This window comes from Aphelocoma coerulescens, unplaced genomic scaffold, assembly GCF_041296385.1.
Source record: "Aphelocoma coerulescens isolate FSJ_1873_10779 unplaced genomic scaffold, UR_Acoe_1.0 HiC_scaffold_204, whole genome shotgun sequence".
Lineage (NCBI taxonomy): Eukaryota > Metazoa > Chordata > Aves > Passeriformes > Corvidae > Aphelocoma > Aphelocoma coerulescens.
Window position 1 is genome coordinate 96,259 of NW_027183550.1, and position 15,352 is coordinate 111,610.

General features: G+C 59.0%; 1 protein-coding gene across 1 annotated transcript; it reads left to right on the forward strand.

Moving 5' to 3' along the window:
* The first annotated feature begins 888 nt into the window (after nt 1–888).
* Nucleotides 889–14,997, forward strand: LOC138101137 (histone acetyltransferase KAT8-like). Its single transcript, XM_068998992.1, has 7 exons — nt 889–1,123; nt 3,211–3,285; nt 4,629–4,801; nt 6,960–7,013; nt 11,112–11,276; nt 14,436–14,525; nt 14,962–14,997. Exons 1-7 carry the CDS (start codon nt 892–894, stop codon nt 14,995–14,997), a joined length of 825 nt encoding a protein of 274 aa, XP_068855093.1. The 5' UTR covers nt 889–891.
* Nucleotides 14,998–15,352: the final 355 nt, after the last annotated feature.

The window sequence follows — 15,352 nt, forward strand, 5'->3', positions numbered from 1 at the left end:
GGAAATGGGGTGGGGGAGGGGTGGGAAAGTGAGAGTGGAAAGGGGCAAAAGGGTGGGGGAGGGGTGGGAAATGGGGTGGGGGAGGGGTGGGGGAAAATGAGGGGGGAGGGGCGGGAAGGTCGGGGGGAGGGGCTGGAGGTTGGGGGAAGGGGAAGGGGTGGGGAATTTTCAGGCCCCAAAAATCCCCATTTTTAGCCCCAAAAATCCCGATTTTTAGCCCCAAAATTCCCAACTTTCAGGCCCCAAAATTCCCCATTTTTAACTCCAAAAATCCCGATTTTCAGACCCCAAATTACCAGGTTTTAGCCCCAAAATTCTCAATTTTGGGGCCCCAAATTTCCCAGGTTTTAGCCCCAAAAATCCCAATTTTTAGCCCCCCAAGTTCCCCATTTTTAGCCCCCAAAATCCCGATTTTTAGCCCCATAATTCCCAATTTTCAGGCCCCAAAATTCCCCATTTTTAGCCCCAAAATTCCCAATTTTCAGGCCCCGAAAATCCCAATTTTTAGCCCCCCAAATTCCCCATTTTTAGCCCCAAAATTCTCAATTTTCAGACCCCCAAATTCTCCATTTTACCCCCAAAATCCCCATTTTTAACCCCAAACTTCCCCTTTTCCTCCCCACCTCCCTTTTCCACCCCACCTCCCCAATTTCCACCCCCAAATTCCCCAATTTCCACCCCAAAAATCCCCAATTTTTAGCCCCGAACTCCCCATTTTTAACCCCAAACCCGCTCTCCCCCCCCCCCCCCGCGCCGCAATGCACCCTGGGATAGCGGCGGACCGTCTCCTAGCAACGCCGAGCCACGCCCCCTCCTCCCCCGAGCCCCGCCCCTCCCGTCTCCTAGCGACGCGCCGTCGCCGCCGTGACGTCACTTCCGTCGCTCTCCAAGATGGCGGCGGCGGCACCGGGAGGCTCCGGAGCGGCCCCGGAGGCCCCGGGAGGGTCCGGGGTGGCCCCGGGAGGGTCCGGGGTGGCCCCGGGAGGGCCCCGAGCGGCCCCGGAGGCTCCCGGGGCAACCGGGAGGGGTCCCCAGGGCCCGGCGGCGGCGGCCGCCAGGGACGCGGAGGTGGCGGTGGAGATCGGAGAGACGTACCTGTGCCGGAGGGCGGACGGCAGCTGGCGTGAGGAGAGAGAGGGGGGAACCGGGAATGGGATCACCGGGATAACCGGGATAACCGGGATAACCGGGAATGGGAGCGCCGGGATCACCGGGATAACCGGGAATGGGAGCGCCGGGATCACCGGGATAACCGGGAATGGGATAGCCGGGAATGGGATCACCGGGACGTACCTGTGCCGGAGGGCGGACGGCAGCTGGCGTGAGGAGAGCGGGGAACCGGGAATGGGATAACCGGGAATGGGATAACCGGGATCCCCGGGATAACCGGGAATGGGAGCGCCGGGATAACCGGGAATGGGATAACCGGGAATGGGATAACCGGGAATGGAAGCGCCGGGATCACCGGGATCACCGGGAATGGGATCACCGGGATAACCGGGACGTACCTGTGCCGGAGGGCGGACGGCAGCTGGCGTGAGGAGAGGGGGGGGGAACCGGGAATGGGATAACCGGGAATGGGATAACCGGGAATGGGATCACCGGGAATGGGATAGCCAGGAATGGGATCACCGGGATAACCGGGAATGGGATAACCGGGAATGGGATCACCGGGAATGGGAGCGCCGGGAATGGGATAACCGGGATAACCGGGAATGGGATCACCGGGATAACCGGGAATGGGATCACTGGGATAACCAGGAATGGGAGCGTCGGGATCACCGGGAATGGGATCACCGGGATAACCGGGAATGGGATAACCGGGAATGGGATCACCGGGAATGGGAGCGCCGGGAATGGGATAACCGGGATAACCGGGAATGGGATAACCGGGAATGGGATCACCGGGATAACCGGGAATGGGATCACTGGGATAACCAGGAATGGGAGCGTCGGGATCACCGGGAATGGGATCACCGGGATAACCGGGAATGGGAGCGCTGGGAATGGGATCACCGGGAATGGGATCACCGGGATCACCGGGATTGGGAGCGGCGTGGGGGAGGCTCTGCACTGGGCCCAGCTCAGCCCAGCCCCGTTCCCAGTCCCATACTGGTCCCAGTCCCATTCCCAGTCCGTAACTGGTCCCAGTTTGCCGCAGACTCGGCCGAGGTGATCCAGTCCCCATTCCCAGTCCCATACTGGTCTGTGACTGGTCCCAGTCCCCGTTCCCAGTCCCTAACTGGTCCCAGTCCCGTTCCCAGTCCCCTTCCCAGTCCCATACTGGTCCCAGTCCCCATTCCCAGTCCGTAACTGGTCCCAGTCCCCATTCCCAGTCCGTAACTGGTCCCAGTCCCCATTCCCAGTCCATAACTGGTCCCAGTCCCCCTTTCCAGTCCGTAACTGGTCCCAGTCCCGTTCCCAGTCCGTAACTGGTCCCAGTTTGCCGCAGACTCGGCCGAGGTGATCCAGTCCCCATTCCCAGTCCCATACTGGTCTGTGACTGGTCCTAGTCCCATTCCCAGTCCCCATTCCCAGTCCATAACTGGTCCCAGTCCCATTCCCAGTCCGTAACTGGTCCCAGTCCCCATTCCCAGTCCGTAACTGGTCCCAGTCCCCATTCCCAGTCCCCATTCCCAGTCCGTAACTGGTCCCAGTCCCCATTCCCAGTCCCATACTGGTCCCAGTCCCCATTCCCAGTCCGTAACTGGTCCCAGTCCCCATTCCCAGTCCCCATTCCCAGTCCGTAACTGGTCCCAGTCCCCCATTCCCAGTCCCATACTGGTCCCAGTCCCCGTTCCCAGTCCGTAACTGGTCCCAGTCCCCATTCCCAGTCCGTAACTGGTCCCAGTTTGCCGCAGACTCGGCCGAGGTGATCCAGTCCCATTCCCAGTCCCCGTTCCCAGTCCGTAACTGGTCCCAGTCCGGTTCCCAGTCCCCATTCCCAGTCCGTAACTGGTCCCAGTCCCCATTCCCAGTCCCCATTCCCAGTCCGTAACTGGTCCCAGTCCCCATTCCCAGTCCCATACTGGTCCCAGTCCCCATTCCCAGTCCGTAACTGGTCCCAGTCCCCATTCCCAGTCCCCATTCCCAGTCCGTAACTGGTCCCAGTCCCCATTCCCAGTCCCATACTGGTCCCAGTCCCCGTTCCCAGTCCGTAACTGGTCCCAGTCCCATTCCCAGTCCCTAACTGGTCCCAGTTTGCCGCAGACTCGGCCGAGGTGATCCAGTCGCGGCTCAACGAGCAGGAGGCGCGCGAGGAGTTCTACGTGCACTACGTGGGCTGTGAGTACTGGGATGGACTGGGATGGACTGGGAGGGGACTGGGATGGACTGGGAGGGACTGGGATGGACTGGGAGGGACTGGGAGGGGACTGGGATGGACTGGGATGGGGTTAGGGGGCACTGGGATGGACTGGGGTGAACTGGGAGGAGGTTAGAGCATACTGGGAGGCACTGGGATGGACTGGGAGGGGACTGGGATGGACTGGGAGGAGATTAGAACATGGTGGGAGGCACTGGGATGGACTGGGAGGGGACTGGGACCCACTGGGAGGCACTGGGATGGACTGGGAGGGGACTGAGACCCACTGGGAGGCACTGGGATGGACTGGGAGGGTCCCAGTGACTCCCAGTGTTCCCAGTTAACCGCAGACTGGGGGGATTGGGATGGATGGGGATTGATGAGGGGGTTCCCAGTGCTCCCAGTGACTCCCAGTGCTCCCAGTGCTCCCAGTTACGCACAGACCGGGGGCATTGGGATGGATGGGGACGTTCCCAGTGCTCCCAGTGACTCCCAGTGCTCCCAGTTACGCACAGACCGGGGGGATTGGGATTGACTGGCATGGATGAGGGGGTTCCCAGTGCTCCCAGTGACTCCCAGTGCTCCCAGTTAACCGCAGACTGGGGGGATTGGGATGGATGGGGATGGATGGGGGGGTTCCCAGTGCTCCCAGTGACTCCCAGTGCTCCCAGTTACGCACAGACCGGGGGCATTGGGATGGATGAGGGGGTTCCCAGTGCTCCCAGTGACTCCCAGTGCTCCCAGTTAACCGCCGCTGGACGAGTGGGTGGACAGGAACCGGCTGGGGGGGGTTCCCAGTGCTCCCAGTGACTCCCAGTGCTCCCAGTGACTCCCAGTGCTCCCAGTTAACCGCAGACTGGACGAGTGGGTGGACAGGAACCGCCTGGGGGGGGTTCCCAGTGCTCCCAGTGACTCCCAGTGCTCCCAGTTATGCACAGACCGGGGGGATTGGGATTCACTGGCATGGATGAGGGGGTTCCCAGTGCTCCCAGTGACTCCCAGTGCTCTCAGTTACGCACAGACCGGGGGCATTGGCATGGATGAGGGGGTTCCCAGTGCTCCCAGTGACTCCCAGTGCTCCCAGTTAACCGCAGGCTGGACGAGTGGGTGGACAGGAACCGGCTGGGGGGGGTTCCCAGTGCTCCCAGTGACTCCCAGTGCTCCCAGTTAACCGCCGGCTGGACGAGTGGGTGGACAGGAACCGGCTGGGGGGGGGTTCCCAGTGCTCCCAGTGACTCCCAGTGCTCTGAGTTACGCACAGACCGGGGGCATTGGGATGGATGAGGGGGTTCCCAGTGCTCCCAGTGACTCCCAGTGCTCCCAGTTAACCGCAGACTGGACGAGTGGGTGGACAGGAACCGGCTGGCGCTCAGTAAGAGCCTGAAGGAGGCGGCCCAGAAGAGCTCGGAGCCGTTCCTGGGGGAGCTGGCGGAGCCCGAGCGCAAAATCACCCGGAACCAGAAACGGAAACACGACGAGATCAACCACGTGCAGAAGGTCTGGGGGGCACTGGGAGGGACTGGGATGGACTGGAAGGGACTGGGAGGGGATTGGGAGGGAGTTAAAGGGGGTTGGATGACTTTAAGGGGCACTGGGAGGGACTGGGAGGGACTGGGAGGGACTGGGAGGGGACTGGGATAAGCTGCGAGGGACTGGGAGGGATTGGGAGGGGACTGAGAGGGACTGGGATGGATTGGGAGAGGATTAGGAGGGACTAGGAGGGACTTGGGAGGGACTGGGAGGGACTGGGAGGGGATTGGGAGGGACTGGGAGGGGATTGGGAGGGGATTGGGAGGGACTGGGAGGGATTGGGAGGGATTGGGAGGGATTGGGAGGGATTGGGAGGGAGTTAAAGGGGGTTGGGATGACTTTAAGGGGCACTAGGAGGGACTGGGAGGGACTAGGAGGGACTGGGAGGGGACTGGGATAAACTGCGAGGGACTGGGAGGGATTGGGAGGGGACTGGGAGGGACTGGGATGGACTGGGAGAGGATTAGGAGGGACTAGGAGGGACTTGGGAGGGGACTGGGATGGACTGGGAGGGACTGGGAGGGGATTGGGAGGGATTGGGGGGGGATTGGGATGGACTGGGAGGGACTGGGAGGGACTGGGAGGGGATTGGGAGGGGATTGGGAGGGGACTGGGAGGGACTGGGAGGGGATTGGGAGGGGATTGGGAGGGATTGGGAGGGGATTGGGATGGACTGGGAGGGACTGGGAGGGGATTGGGAGGGACTGGGAGGGGATTGGGAGGGACTAGGAGGGATTGGGAGGGGACTGGGATGGACTGGGAGGGATTGGGAGGGACTGGGATGGACTGGGAGGAGATTGGGGGGACTGGGAGGGGATTGGGGGGACTGGGAGGGGATTGGGAGGGGATTGGGAGGGATTGGGAGGGGATTGGGATGGACTGGGAGGGACTGGGAGGGATTGGGATGGACTGGGAGGGGAATGGGAGGGACTGGGAGGGACTGGGAGGGGATTGGGAGGGGACTGGGAGGAGGTTAGAGCATACTGGTGGTTTATATCAGTCTTTACTAGTTTATACCGGTCCGTACTGGTTTATACTGGCTTGTCCTGGTTTATATCGGTCCGTACTGGTTTATACCGGTCCGTACTGGTCCATAGTGGTTTATACCGGTCCGTACTGGTTTATATCAGTCCATACTGGTTTATACCAGTCCATACTGGTTTATACCAGTCCGTACTGGTTTATACCGGTCCGTACTGGTTTATACCGGTCCCTACTGGTTTATATCGGTCCGTACTGGTTTATACCGGTCCATACCAGTCTGTACTGGTTTATATCAGTCCGTACTGGTTTATACCGGTCCGTACCGGTCCGTACTGGTTTATACCGGTCCATACTGGTTTATATCAGTCCGTACTGGTTTATACCGGTCCATACTGGTTTATATCAGTCCGTACTGGTTTATATCAGTCCGTACTGGTTTATACCGGTCCGTACTGGTCCATACTGGTCCGTACTGGTTTATACCGGTCCATACTGGTTTATACCGGTCCGTACTGGTTTATATCGGTCCGTACTGGTTTATACCGGTCCGTACTGGTTTATATTGGTCCGTACTGGTTTATACCGGTCCGTACTGGTTTATACCGGTCCATACTGGTTTATATCGGTCCGTACTGGTTTATACCGGTCCATACCGGTCCGTACTGGTTTATATCGGTCCATACTGGTTTATATCAGTCCTGGTCCATACCGGTCCGTACTGGTTTATACCGGTCCCTACTGGTTTATATCGGTCCGTACTGGTTTTATACCGGTCCATACCGGTCCGTACTGGTTTATATCAGTCCGTACTGGTTTATACCGGTCCGTACCGGTCCGTACTGGTCCATACTGGTCCCTACTGGTTTATATCAGTCCGTACCGGTTTATACCGGTCCCTACTGGTTTATATCAGTCCGTACTGGTTTATCCCGGTCCGTACTGGTCCATACCGGTCCGTACTGGTTTATACCGGTCCCTACCGGTCCGTACTGGTCCATACCGGTCCGTACTGGTTTATACCGGTCCCTACCAGTCCGTACTGGTCCATACCGGTCCCTACTGGTTTATATCAGTCCGTACTGGTTTATCCCGGTCCGTACCGGTCCGTACTGGTCCATACTGGTCCGTACTGGTTTGGCAGACCTACGCCGAGATGGACCCGACCACGGCGGCGCTGGAGAAGGAGCACGAGGCCGTGAGTGCCGCGCCCGGGGAGCCCCAGCTCCGGGCACCCCGAAATTCGGGGATCCGCCCCCAGTTCGGGGCAGTTTTGGGGGATTTGGGGGATTTGGGGATTTTTGGGGATTTTTTGGGATTTTTTGGGGATTTTTTGGGGTTTTTTTGGGGATTTTTTGGGGGATTTTTGGGGATTTTTTGGGGATTTTTGGGGATTTTTTGGGGATTTTATGGGGATTTTTTGGGATTTTTGGGAGTTCTTGGGGGTTTTTTTTGGGAGTTTTTGGGGATTTTTTTTGGGTTTTTTTGGGGATTTTATGGGGATTTTTTGGGGATTTTTTGGGAGTTTTGGGGGATTTTTTGAGTTTTTTTGGGGATTTTATGGGGATTTTTTGGGGATTTTTTGGGAGTTTTTGGGAATTTTTTGGGGATTTTTAGGGGATTTTTTGGGGATTTTTGGGGGATTTTTTGGGATTTTTGGGAGTTTTTGGGGATTTTTTGGGATTTTTGGGAGTTTTTGGGGATTTTTTGGGGATTTTATGGGGATTTTTAGGGGATTTTATGGGGATTTTTTGGGGGATTTTTGGGGATTTTTTGGGAATTTTTTGGGAGTTTTTGGGAATTTTTTGGGGATTTTTGGGGGATTTTTTGGGGGCTTTTTTGGATTTTTTGGGGCATTTTTGGGGCATTTTTTGGGATTTTTGGGGGATTTTTTGGGGATTTTTTTGGGAGTTTTTGGGGGTTTTTTAGGGATTCTTGGGGAGTTTTTGGGAATTTTTTGGGATTTTTGGGAGTTCTTGGGGGATTTTTTTTGGGGAGTTTTTGGGGATTTTTTGGGGGTTTTTTTAGGGATTTTTAGGGGTTTTTAGGTTTTTTTTGGGGGGGGGGGTTTAGGGATTTTTGGGGATTTTTTGGGGTTTTTTTTTGGGGATTTTTGGAGATTTTTTTGGGGATTTTTAGGGGATTTTTTGGGGGATTTTGGGGGGATTTTTTGGGGTTTTTTGGGGGGATTTTTGGGGGGTTTTTTAGGGATTTTTGGGGGAATTTTAGCAGGGTTTTAATGGGATTTTTAGGCTGTTTTTAGTGGAATTTTAGTGGGGTTTTTTTTTGGATTTTTGTGGAATTTGACCGTGATTTTTGAGGGATTTTTGGGACATTTTTGCAGGATTTTTTAGGCCGTTTTTAGCGGAATTTTGGGGGGATTTTGGGGGGATTTTTGGGCTGTTTTTAGTGGGATTTTAGTGGGATTTTTGGGTGATTTTTGGAGGATTTTTGGAGGGTTTTTTAGGCTGTTTTTAGCGGGATTTTCGTGGGATTTAAGTGGGATTTTGGGGGGATCTTTGTGGGATTATTGGGGGATTTTTGTGCAGTTTTGGGGGATTTTTGTGGAATTTTAGTGGGGTTTTTTAGGCTGTTTTTCTTGGCTTTTTAGGGCATTTTTGGGGGATTTTGTGGATTTTTTTGCAGGATTTTTTGGGCTGCTGTTAGTGGAATTTTAGTGGGATTTTTTTTGGATTTTGGGTGATTTTTGCAGGATTTTTTAGGCTCTTTTTAGTGGGATTTTAGTGGGATTTTGGGGGGATTTTTGGGGGATTTTGGGGGATTTTAGCGGGATTTTTTAGGCTGTTTTTAGTAGGATTTTAGGGGGATTTTTGTGGAATTTTAGCAGGATTTTTAGGGGGATTTTTGTGGGATTTTTGTGGGATTTTAGCGGGATTTTAGTGGGATTTTTGGGGGGATTTTTGGGGGATTTTTTGGGCTGCTCTTAGTAGGATTTTAGTGGGATTTTTGAGGGATTTTAAGTGGAATTTTACCGTGATTTTTGAGGGATTTTTGTGGACATTTTTGCAGGATTTTTTAGGCTGTTTTTAGCGGAATGTTGGGGGGATTTTTGGGGGGATTTTTGGGCTGTTTTTAGTGGGATTTTAGTGGGATTTTTGGGGATTTTGGGGAGATTTTTGCAGGATTTTTTTGGCTGTTTTTAGTGGGATTTTGGGGGGATTTTGGGGGATTTTAGCGGGATTTTTTAGGCTGTTTTTAGTAGGATTTTAGCGGGACATTTGGGGGATTTTGGTGGGATTTTTGGGGGATTTTTGAGGGATTTTTGCGGGATTTTAGTGGGATTTTGGGGGGATTTTTGGGAGATTTTTGAGGGATTTTTGCGGGATTTCAGTGTGGGATTTTGGGGGGATTTTTGGGAGATTTTTTTTGCAATTTTGGGGGATTTTAGTGGGATGTTTTGGCCCGTTTTTTGCGGGATTTTTTGCGGGATTTCCGGGGGCGCTGCAGGTGTGCCCAGGTGTGCCCAGGTGTGCCCAGGTGTGCCGCCTGTGCCCTGGCAGATCACCAAGGTGAAGTCGGTGGACAAGATCCACATCGGGCACTTGGGGATCGACGCCTGGGGGGGGATCCCGGGATCCCGGGAGGATTTTGGGGTTCTTCTGGGAATTTTTAGGGATTTTTCGGGGTTTTTTGGGGGGTTTTTAGTGGGATTTTTGGGGGGGTTTTGGGGGGATGTTGTGCAATTTTTGGGGGATTTTTGGGCTGTTTTTAGGGGAATTTTTGTTGGGGTTTTGGGGGATTTTTGGAGCATTTTAGCAGGATTTTTTAGGCTGTTCTTAGCGGAATTTTAGTGGGATTTTTGGGGGATTTTTGGGGGATTTTTTGGGCTGCTCTTAGTAGGATTTTAGTGGGATTTTTGAGGGATTTTAGTGGAATTTTACCGTGATTTTTGAGGGATTTTTTTGGGACATTTTAGCAGGATTTTTTAGGCTGTTTTTAGCGGAATGTTGGGGGGATTTTTGGGGGGATTTTTGGGCTGTTTTTAGTGGGATTTTAGTGGGATTTTTGGGTGATTTTGGGGAGATTTTTGCAGGATTTTTTTTGGCTGTTTTTAGTGGGATTTTGGGGGGATTTTGGGGGATTTTAGCGGGATTTTTTAGGCTGTTTTTAGTAGGATTTTAGCGGGACATTTGGGGGATTTTGGGGGGATTTTTGGGGGATTTTTGAGGGATTTTTGCGGGATTTTAGTGGGATTTTGGGGGGATTTTTGGGGGATTTTTTTGCAATTTTGGGGGATTTTAGTGGGATGTTTTAGCCCGTTTTTTGCGGGATTTTTGCGGGATTTCCGGGGGGCGCTCCAGGTGTGCCCAGGTGTGCCCAGGTGTGCCCAGGTGTGCCCAGGTGTGCCGCCTGTGCCCTGGCAGATCACCAAGGTGAAGTCGGTGGACAAGATCCACATCGGGCACTTGGGGATCGACGCCTGGGGGGGATCCCGGGATCCTGGGAGGATTTGGGGATTCTTCTGGGAATTTTTAGGGATTTTTCGGGGTTTTTTGGGGGGGTTTTAGTGGGATTTTTGGGGGGATTTTGTGCAATTTTTGGGGGAGGTTTTAGGCTGTTTTTAGTGGAATTTTAGTGGGATTTTTGGGGGATTTTTGGGGGATTTTTTGGGCTGCTCTTAGTAGGATCTTAGTGGGATTTTTGAGGGATTTTAGTGGAATTTTACCGTGATTTTTGAGGGATTTTTTGGGACATTTTAGCGGGATTTTTTAGGCTGTTTTTAGCGGAATGTTGGGGGGATTTTTGGGGGGATTTTTGGGCTGTTTTTAGTAGGATTTTAGCGGGATTTGGGGGGATTTTTGTGGGATTTTTGGGCTATTTTAGCCGGATTTTTGGGGGATTTTTAGGCCGTTTCTCGCAGGATTTTCTTGGGATTTTCGCGGGATTTTCGCGGGATTTTACCGTGATTTTTTGAGGGATTTTTGGGACATTTTAGCAGGATTTTTTAGGCTGTTTTTAGCGGAATTTTGGGGGGATTTTTGGGCTGTTTTTAGTGGGATTTTTGAGGGATTTTGGGGGGATTTTGGGGGGATTTTTGTGGGATTTTTGGGCTATTTTAGCCGGATTTTTGGGGGATTTTTAGGCCGTTTCTCGCGGGATTTTCGCGGGATTTTAGCGGGATTTCCGGGGGCGCTCCAGGTGTGCCCAGGTGTGCCCAGGTGTGCCCAGGTGTGCCGCCTGTGCCCTGGCAGATCACACAAGGTGAAGTACGTGGACAAGATCCACATCGGGCACCTTTGAGATCGACGCCTGGTACTTCTCGCCCTTCCCCGAGGATTACGGGAAGCAGCCGAAGCTCTGGATCTGCGAGTTCTGCCTCAAGTACATGAAGTTCGAGAGGAGCTACCGCCTGCACCTGGTACACCTGGGCACACCTGCGGGCACCTGCGGGCACCTGCGGGCACCTGGGGGCACCTGCGGGCACCTGGGGTACCTGGGGGTACCTGGGAGGGCAGCTGGGGGGTACCTGGGAGGGGCTGGGGCACACCTGGGGGGCACCTGGGGGTACCTGGGGGCACCTGGGGGCACCTGGGAGGTACCTGGGGGTACCTGGAGGGCACCTGGGGGCACCTGGGGGTACCCACGGGGCACCTGGGGGCATCTGGGGGCAGCTGGGGGGCATCTGGGAGGGGCTGGGACACATCTGGGGGCACCTGGGAGGGGCTGGGGCACACCTGGGCACACCTGGGGGCACCTGGGGGCATCTGCAGGCACCTGGGGGGCAGCTGGGGGCAGCTGGGGGTACCTGGAGGCACCTGGGGGTACCTGGGAGGGGCTGGGGTACACCTGGGGGCACCTGGGGGTACCTGGAGGGCACCTGGGGGTACCTGGGGGGCACCTGGGGGTACCCACGGGGCACCTGGGGGCATCTGGGGGCAGCTGGGGGCATCTGGGAGGGGCTGGGACACATCTGGGGGCACCTGGAGGGGCTGGGGCACACCTGGGCACACCTGGGGGCACCTGGGGGCATCCTGGCACCTGGGGCACCTGGGGGGCACCTGGGGGCACCTGGGGGCATCTGGGGGCATCTGGGGGCAGTTGGGAGGCAGCTGGGGGTACCTGGAGGGCATCTGGGGGTACCTGGGAGGGGCTGGGGTACACCTAGGGGCACCTGGGGCCACCTGGGGGCACTTGGAGGGCATCTGGGGGCACCTGGGGGGCACCTGGAGGGCATCTGGGGGTACCTGGGGGTAGCTGGGGGGCACCTGGGGGCATCTGGGGGGCACTCGGGCACACCTGGGCTGCATTTGGGCTCCAGCTGTTCACGTTTAACTCTCACCTGTCCCTCCCCTGTCCCATCCCCCACACCTGTCCACCTGTCCCCTCCCCCACACCTGTCCCTCCCCTGTCCCATCCCCCACACCTGTCCACCCGTCCCCCTCCCCTGTCCCCGTCCCTCCTCCCCTCCTCCTCACCTGTCCCCTCCCCCTCCCCGTCCCCACCTCCCCCCACACCTGTCCCATCCCCCTCTCTGTCCCCCCCACACCTGTCCCACCTGTCCCCTCCCCCGACACCTGTCCCACCCTGTCCCCCTCCCCTGTCCCACCCTGTCCCCTCCCCCACACCTGTCCCATCCCCTCCCTCCGTCCCTCCCCCACCTGTCCCACCTGTCCCCTCCCCTCACCTGTCCCTCCACCTGTCCCCTCCCCCCTCCCCTGTCCCTCCCCCACCCCTGTCCCACCTGTCCCATCCCCCTCCCCCGTCCCATCCCCTCTCACCCTGTCCCATCCCCCTCCCCGTCCCCTCTCCCCTCCCCTGTCCCACCTTCCCCTCCCCACCCGTCCCACCTGTCCCTCCCCCCACCCCTGTCCCACCTGTCCCATCCCCCCACACCTGTCCCCACCTGTCCCCATCCCCCACCCCTGTCCCACCTGTCCCCTCCCCCACACCTGTCCCCTCCCCCACACCTGTCCCATCCCCCTCCCCCGTCCCATCCCCCTCCCCTGTCCCACCTGTCCCCCACACCCTGTCCCACCTGTCCCCTCCCCCACACCTGTCCATCCCATCCCCTCCCCGTCCCATCCCCCTCCCCATCCCCTCCCCCTCACCTGTCCCACCTGTCCCCTCCCCCCACCCCTGTCCCCTCCCCCTCCCCTGTCCCACCTGTCCCCTCCCCTCCCCCTCACCTGTCCCTCCCCCTCCCCTGTCCCACCTGTCCCCTCCCCCACCCGTCCCACCTGTCCCCTCCCCCACCCCTGTCCCACCTGTCCCCTCCCCCACACCTGTCCCCTCCCCCACACCTGTCCCATCCCCCTCCCCCGTCCCCATCCCCTCCCCTGTCCCACCTGTCCCCTCCCCCACACCTGTCCCATCCCCCTCCCCTGTCCCACCCCTCCCCCGTCCCCTCCCCCACACCTGTCCCCCTCCCCCACACCTGTCCCCTCCCCCCTCCCCTGTCCCCTCCCCCTCCCCTGTCCCATCCCCCTCCCCTGTCCCACACCTGTCCCATCCCCCTCCCCTCTCCCCCCGTCCCTCCCCCGTCCCATCCCCCACACCTGTCCCACCTGACCCCCTCCCCCACACCTGTCCCACCCGTCCCCTCCCCTCCCCCGTCCCATCCCCCACACCTGTCCCCACCTGACCCCTCCCCCACACCTGTCCCACCCGTCCCCTCCCCCCTCCCCTGTCCCACCTGTCCCCTCCCCCACACCTGTCCCACCTGTCCCCTCCCCCTCACCTGTCCCTCCCCCTCCCCCGTCCCATCCCCCTCACCTGTCCCCCTCCCCCCACACCTGTCCCCTCCCCCACACCTGTCCCACCCGTCCCCTCCCCCTCCCCTGTCCCACCTGTCCCCTCCCCCACACCTGTCCCATCCCCCCTCCCCCGTCCCATCCCCCTCACCTGTCCCATCCCCCTCACCTGTCCCCTCCCCCACACCTGTGCCCTCCCTCCCCTGTCCCACCTGTCCCTCCCCCCACACCTGTCCCATCCCCCTCCCCCGTCCCATCCCCCACCCCTGTCCCACCCGTCCCCCTCCCCCACACCTGTCCCCTCCCCCCACCCCTGTCCCACCTGTCCCCTCCCCCTCCCCCGTCCCTCCCCCCCTGTCCCACCTGTCCCACCTGTCCCCTCCCCCTGTCCCACCTGTCCCCTCCCCCACCCCTGTCCCACCTGTCCCCTCCCCCTCCCCCTCACCTGTCCCCTCCCCCCACACCTGTCCCACCTGTCCCCTCCCCCACACCTGTCCCCTCCCCCCACACCTGTCCCATCCCCCCACACCTGTCCCACCCGTCCCATCCCCCCTCCCCGTCCCCTCCCCCCACCCCTGTCCCACCTGTCCCCTCCCCCACACCTGTCCCCTCCCCCCACACCTGTCCCATCCCCCACACCTGTCCCACACCTGTCCCCCTCCCCCACACCTGTCCCCCTCCCCCACACCTGTCCCATCCCCCCACACCTGTCCCACCTGTCCCCTCCCCCTCACCCGTCCCCTCCCCCTCCCCTGTCCCACCTGTCCCCTCCCCCACCTGTCCCACCTGTCCCCACCTGTCCCCCTCCCCCGTCCCCTCCCCCACCTGTCCACCCTGTCCCCTCCCCCTCCCCCGTCCCCTCCCCCACCTGTCCCCACCTGTCCCCTCCCCCCGTCCCACCTGCGCAGGCGCAGTGCCAGTGGCGGCAGCCGCCGGGGCGGGAGATTTACCGCAAGGGGAACATCTCCGTCTATGAGGTGGACGGCAAGGACCACAAGGTGGGGGAGGGGCGGGGGGGGGGCGGGGGAGGGGCGGTGGGGGGGGGGGCTCAGGTGAGCACCCAGGTGTGCTCAGGGGCACCCAGGGGTGCTCAGGTGTGGTCCCAGGTGAGCTCAGGGGCACCCAGGGGTGCTCAGGGGAGCTCCCAGGTGAGCTCAGGGGCACCCAGGGGTGCTCAGGGGGAGCTCCCAGGTGAGCTCAGGTGCACCCAGGGGAGCTCCCAGGTGAGCTCAGGTGCACCCAGGGGTGCTCGGGTGTGGTCCCAGGTGAGCTCAGGTGCACCCAGGGGTGCTCAGGGGAGCTCCCAGGTGAGCTCAGGGGCACCCAGGGGTGCTCAGGTGTGGTCCCAGGTGAGCTCAGGGGCACCCAGGGGTGCTCAGGGGAGCTCCCCAGGTGAGCTCAGGGGCACCCAGGGGTGCTCAGGTGTGGTCCCAGGTGAGCTCAGGTGCACCCAGGGGAGCTCCCAGGTGAGCTCAGGGGCGCCCAGGGGTGCTCGGGTGTGGTCCCAGGTGAGCTCAGGGGCACCCAGGGGTGCTCAGGGCAGCTCCCAGGTGAGCTCAGGGGCACCCAGGGGTGCTCAGGGGAGCTCCCAGGTGAGCTCAGGGGCACCCCAGGGGTGCTCAGGTGTGGTCCCAGGTGAGCTCAGGGGCACCCAGGGGTGCTCGGGTGTGGTCCCAGGTGAGCTCAGGTGCACCCAGGGGTGCTCAGGGGAGCTCCCAGGTGAGCTCAGGGGCACCCAGGGGTGCTCAGGGGAGCTCCCAGGTGAGCTCAGGTGCACCCAGGGGTGCTCGGGTGTGGTCCCAGGTGAGCTCAGGGGCACCCAGGG